Raw genomic sequence first — 5896 nt, 5'->3', positions numbered from 1 at the left:
CGGAGTGATGATGTTCTCACATTCATCACACACAAGCTCACCCACACCAGCCCTTGGAGTTTGCAGGAGTTTTCTTTCCAGTTTCTTTGCTTTCCTGTTGTTTCCTCATCTCTTTCTCTCTCTGTACCTACGTGCCTGTGTACCCATGTATCTATCTATCATTTATCTATCACCCATCTCTCCATACCTACATCTATTTATATCTTTTATATGTGCCTGTATCTATTCCTCTCTCTATATCCATCTCAGTATATACATCTCTCTCTCCACTCCCTCCTTCTTTCCCCATATGCAGAGCTATCTCTCTGTATATCTATATCCACATATCTCTCCATATTTATCTATTTATAAACATATCTCGAAATATCTCCATATAATGCCCGGGGCCGGGTAGGGCTGCGCTCGGCGATGCATTAAGCGCGCCTGGCTGGCGGCGCTCGGCGGTGGATTAGCAGCCCTGACCGGAAGCGGAAGCGGCGGGCGCGGCCATGCGGGCCCCGGGGCCGTGCGCGGAGTGCGGAGCCCGGGGCGCGGCCCGGTACCGCTGTCCGCGCTGCGGCAGCGCTTAGTGAGCGAGGGACGGGCGGGGAGGGGCGGGAGAACGGCCCGGTACCGCTGTCCGCGCTGCGGCAGCGCTTAGTGAGCGAGGGACGGGCGGGGAGGGGCGGGAGAACGGCCCGGTACCGCTGTCCGCGCTGCGGCAGCGCTTAGTGAGCGAGGGACGGGCGGGGAAGGGCGGGAGAGCGGCCCGGTACCGCCGTCCGCGGCGTGAGCGAGGGAAGGAAGGGGACGCTGAAGGGGCTGAGGGCTCCGGTGAGGGGAACGGCAGGCGGGGCGGTGCGGGGCCGAGCCGGGCCGTCCCCCGCCGTTCGCCGCCCCTCTCACGCTGCTCTCCCCGCAGCTGCTCCGTGCCGTGCTGCCGGACCCACCGCGGTGAGTGCGGGCCGGGAGGGGCCGGGAGGGGCCGCGGGCGGCCCGGGGCTAACGCGGCTCCGTCCGCAGAGCGCTGCGCGCCGGATTCCCCGCGGGAGCGGGCGGCGGCCGGGCACGGCCCCAGCCCCGGCCCCGCACACGGCCCCTGGTCCGTGGAGGACATCCTGGGCGAGGAGGACGAGCAGGACCGCGTCCCGCTGCAGAAGCTCAAGCTCCTGGGTAATGTGGGGAATTGGGGCTGGCGGGGCTTCTGCAGAGCGAGCAGGAATAAAACCCCCCGAGTTCCGCATGGAGCTGCAGCTTAGCCCAGGGCTAAAGGAGTTAAAAGTTAGAGATCTGCTCCCTTTGAAAGTTTGTTTGCAAAATAAGGGTGGTGTCAGGCACGTTTGTAAGTCTCGATTTGTTCCGTGTTAAAGGAGAATCAGAAGAACTGCGGGGTTTGCTGCTGAACCCCCACCTCCGGCAGCTGCTGCTCACCATCGACCAGGCGCAGGACAGAAGCTCCCTCATGAGGAGGTTCATGCAGGAGCCTCTGTTCGTGGAGTTCGCTGACTGCTGCCTGAGAATTGTGGAGCCTCCCGAGAAGGAGAACATCCTCCCCGAGTGAGCTGCTGTGGGAATGTTTATTTTTTTTTCCCTTGATGTTAATTTTTTTTTGAGATTTGCCAGCAGCCAGAGCTGCCCCATTGTGTGTCTTGGTCCCTTTGCCCATGGGTGTCAGTGCTCTGATTTCAGCTTAGAGCTGACAAACTGTGACAGGGCTGTGTTGGGACAGAGTTTTAGATCCTGGGGGTTGAACTTGATACTCAGTGGAATTCTTTCTATTGGCACAGAAATGCTGGCAGCCACGGGAAATGTTGCTTCACGGTGACAGTATTAAATAATTTGCATTTATTTTAATCCACGAGTACTCTGAAATGGTTTTGTTCACTAAAGGGTGTTGGGAAGGGTCAGACACCTTGACAAGGGATCGAGCAGTTTATTTTAGATGACACACACAGAACAGCCAAACATTTTCAAGATCCATGAGCAACAAAGGGACGGTACAGAGCACCTCTGGTGAGCCCCTGGGCAGGGTGGTGCTGTTGGGGGAGCTCTGGAGACACCTGGCAGCTCCGAGAGTTCGTAGATTTTGGTTCTGTAGATAAAAGCAAGAGCCCAGCCTTGCCTTTCCCTGAGACATCTGCCCTTAGTGTTGCAGTGGCTGCTTCTCACTCCTTGCTGAGTGAGTGAGTGAGCAGTCAGGACGGCTGCAGCTCTGAGAATCCAGCAGGAATCAGGAATATTTGCATTATTTGCTCTCTCGTGCCCAGCCTCTTGCTCGTCCAGGCAGTGCCAGCAGCGTTCAGTTCAAGTATTTATTGCCTCAAGCACCTGATCTGTTTGAATTGATTTGTTGCCATAGTGTTGGTATTTCCTGTAATGTGTGCACGTGTGGGGAGGAGGAGCAGCCCCCCAGATTAAATTTAGTGGATATTATCATGTCTATTGCAGCGTGTTCTAGATCCCATCACGTCATACGGGCAAGGCAGCGCTGTGAAAGCTCTGAGGTAGCAGCAGAAATGGACATTGAGTGATTTGAAAGCAGCAGCTTGCAGAGAGCCCTCCCTGGAGGCCAAGGCCAGGGGAGCAGGGAGGGCAGAGCCTATGTGGGCAGGAGTTCCTTTCTGTCCAGCAGGATCTGGTTGAATCCCGTGATGGAAAACGCTTCCCTGTGGGGGCTGACATTGGCAAAATGCAGGGGGGACCTCCTGCAGTGGAACTTGACAGAGCCCTGCAAGGACAAGAGGGGAAGAGTTCAGCCAGATGTGCAGCTGATTTTGTTACTCACACTTAGTGCTTGAGTGTATGAGGTGGACGAGGACAGAGGAGTCACTGCAAATGGATTTAAGAGAAATGGTCACTACAGAAAATACCAGTACTGTAAATTGAACTGAGATCAGCTCAGGCACTGGAGATTGGAGTGTTCAGCACTGAACTGGCACAGTCTGTAGTAGCTGTGGCCAGTTGTTGCACACAGGATTTAATGCAGACACAAAAATGTTCCCCACCCCCCAGACCCGAAGGTGATTTGTAACGATGCAGCTTCTGAGGGAAGCCAGTGCCTGTGGCTTGGTGGGAAGTGCTACCCCAGACTATTCCAAGCTCGTGGCAGCTCCCCTGTGCTGCAGAGGGGCTTGAGGGGGTCCTTACCTGTGGGAGGGCTCTGATGGAGGCGATGCCACAGCCCAGGGCGGAGCTGTCCCCCCTGGAGCCGCCCTCCTGGAGCCCCCTGAGGCAGCTCAGCAGCGGCAGCGCCCTGCGGGGCCCCGTGACACTGACAGGGGCAGCAGCCAGGACAAGGCCCAGAGGCCAGAACTGGATAATTGCCTGCAGAGGCCACGTTGTGTCCAAAGAACAGGGAGGTTTGGCCAAGGTAGCTCCAGGAGCTGGGAACTCCTTTCCTTCCCCCTCGTCCAGTTCTGCTGCTGCGAACGCGGCCGCTTTTGCCTAAAAAAGACACAGAACAACAACGTTCCCAAATGTCCTGGACACAGCTTAGGACAGCAGGACACAACTGAGAGTCTAAATAAGAGGGGATCTGAAGGACAGCACACCCCCTGGGCCATTCCTGTGAAGGTAAGGAGTGAGTTTATTCCGCAGGATAAACCAGAAGCAGCTGTATGGGACTGGCATCTGCTCTTCAGCTGGACAAGAGTTTTCTGGAGCACTGGGTTTTCAGTTCTAGTAGTTATTACTCTTCCTGAGACACTAAGAAGCCTCAGTGGCTCCATTCCAGTGCTGTGCTGTACCCCCATACTCACTTTCCATCTCCTCCAGCTGTGTTTGATGACGTTGGCAGCCCTGCGCATCCTCTGGAAGCGATTCTTGGCTAACCAGGAACGAACAGCTGAGGATTTAATGGAGACAAATCTGAGTGCAGAGAATCTCAGCAGCTCTTGCACACAGTGTGAGAGATGGCACTCAACCACTGGTGCCACTGTAATCCCCCAGTGTGACTGGGAATGTGCCTTGTTCTGTCATTTCAGGCCCACCCGTAGCAAGTCACCTGCTTGGATGAGAGTTGCAGAGCGTTTCTCCTTGGCTGCTTTCTTCTCTTTAAATCTTCTCCAACAGCACTGAATGCAAAATGCCTTCTCATTTAACACCTTTGCTCTCCTGGCTTCCAGGAGCTCCAGCTGCAGTGGGGACAGGAGCCTGGAGTTAGGGATGGAATTGTGCTCACAACTCTTCCTCTTTTACAGCCTCCTGGTGTTTGGGGGACCACAGCCTCATTCCAGTGTCCTGCGACTGCTGGATTAGGTTTGGGAAGTGACAGCACTCCTTCAGTGCTTTTTAGGTAACATGTAAATGAAAATGGAAGTACGTGGGGGGAGAAGTGGAGCCTCCCAAAGTCCCAGCAGCAGCAGCAGGTTAATAAGCAGCTCCACGGAAGGGGCTGCTTCTATGGCTGCATCCTGCAAGCTTGGCAGGAGTGAATTTATCTCCTTAATTTCTTTCCCAAGGAAGCTGTGTGTAGGCCTGTTGTCATCTGGAGCTAAGGAAAGCTGTCATCTTTACTGGAATTCTGACAATTCTAGACCAAGTGCAGCTCCTTGTCCACTGGCAACACAGAGGCCATTAAACAAAGTGCTTTGGAGAGCTGGATGCTGATGGGTGCTTGACTGAGTTTAATAATTTGATGGAAAATGCCAAATTCTGGTCACACTGGCTTGGCAGGAGTTTTGCCTCCACCATCTGTGCCAGAATGCCCCTGAGGCAGGTGCACTCCAGAGCCACCAGCCAAGGGACAGCACTTACCACAGAATTGGCCAGGAACACTTTGGTTTTGCCACAGTAGACTGAGGGGATTTCTGCTCCATTCCCTGTTCCCCGAGCAGGGGTTTGTCCCACAGCATCCTGAAGGATCTCCAGAACAGCAGCACGTGATGCTTTGTCCTCATCCATCACCAGAGTCTCACCTGAAAATGAAAGCGTTGAGGAGGAGGCGTCACAGAACTTGGAAATCAGGACCAGGGAATTGTCTTTGCACTGAGATTTCTTGGTCATTTAGAGGGGAAACACCTGCAGCAAGAGTGGAGGAGGAGATGGCTGAGAGCACTTGATCTTGCTGTGTTTAAGGCTAAAATGTGACAGCACAGATTCCATCAGGTGCCAGCAACCAGAAAACCAGTGTGGGGTGTTTTAACTGGGCTGTAGTTGGGTGCTGCCTTCTCATCTATTATAACCTCAGTTATTCCCAGGTAAAAATGTCATTTGGGGTAGATTTAGACTGAAACAGGGAGGCCTCAGGTGTTGTCCCATTGTTAAAGCATCCTACATGGAAACAGGAGAAAGCAGCAGCAACGCAATTAAGAATATATTGAGCAGCTCAGTCCTAAGAAAATCACATTAAATACTCAAAACTCAGAGCTGTGGGAGCAAAGAACAAAAGGCAGGGAATTGTAGCCTTAATATACTGAGAAGTGCAGGAAGGGGAAACAAATTCTAAGCAATTGTGCAGCTGTCACAGGGCATTGGGAGCAGCTATGGGGTCCTGTGCTGAGCAGGAATTTATGGCAGCAATTACAGGTTATTAAAGCCATTTCTGGGACACAGTGCACAATTTTTTACATTACAGCCAGATGAATCTCTCTGGAAATAGAGGCAGACTTAATTCAGACCTGGAACAAGAGATTGTTCCAGGCAGTGCTGCAGGAGCTCCTGCGTGCACAGTGCTGGATGGGTTTTGCATCATTCCATCCTGGATACTGTTTGCTTATCTGCTATAAATATTTCTAAGGAGATGAGAGCATTTTAAGGTCCTGAAAACAAATAAAAGCAATTCTTGCTTACAGGAAGACATCTGGTGACTCTGATGGTGTTCATGGGGCTGGGCTGATAAGGGAACCCAAAGCTTATCCCCGTGTTTGGGCAATTGTTTTGCTTTGTTTGCAGCTTATTACCCCCTCAAGATAAAAAG

The 5896-nt window shown here is 53.1% G+C and overlaps 2 protein-coding genes across 6 annotated transcripts in view; one reads left to right on the top strand and one right to left on the bottom strand.

The window, feature by feature from the left end:
* Positions 1 to 481: 481 nt before the first annotated feature.
* On the top strand, positions 482 to 1833 carry ZNHIT3 (zinc finger HIT-type containing 3). The gene is made up of 4 exons (XM_048324308.1): positions 482 to 568; positions 902 to 933; positions 1003 to 1152; positions 1350 to 1833. Exons 1-4 carry the CDS (start codon positions 489 to 491, stop codon positions 1538 to 1540), a joined length of 453 nt encoding a protein of 150 aa, XP_048180265.1. The 5' UTR covers positions 482 to 488; the 3' UTR covers positions 1541 to 1833.
* A 59-nt stretch (positions 1834 to 1892) lies between these two features.
* The window catches only part of MYO19 (myosin XIX), a 26830-nt gene continuing 22826 nt past the window's right edge, over positions 1893 to 5896 (bottom strand). For 3 of the 5 annotated variants that reach the window (XM_048324298.1, XM_048324296.1, XM_048324297.1), the window contains exons 21-25: positions 4735 to 4895; positions 3983 to 4112; positions 3738 to 3823; positions 3127 to 3423; positions 1893 to 2707 (exon numbers count right to left, since the gene is read on the bottom strand). In XM_048324298.1, the coding sequence (XP_048180255.1) occupies positions 2579 to 2707; positions 3127 to 3423; positions 3738 to 3823; positions 3983 to 4112; positions 4735 to 4895 (803 nt within the window). In that variant the 3' untranslated portion in view covers positions 1893 to 2578. Of the gene's footprint in view, positions 2708 to 3126; positions 3424 to 3737; positions 3824 to 3982; positions 4113 to 4734; positions 4999 to 5896 lie in introns of those variants that run through there. The other 2 variants (XM_048324300.1, XM_048324299.1) reach the window with 2 other exon arrangements.

This window comes from Corvus hawaiiensis, chromosome 20 (genome assembly GCF_020740725.1).
Source record: "Corvus hawaiiensis isolate bCorHaw1 chromosome 20, bCorHaw1.pri.cur, whole genome shotgun sequence".
Taxonomy (NCBI): Eukaryota; Metazoa; Chordata; class Aves; order Passeriformes; family Corvidae; genus Corvus; species Corvus hawaiiensis.
Note: the sequence above shows the minus strand (reverse complement) of the source record. Positions and strands in the feature narration are given on the sequence as shown.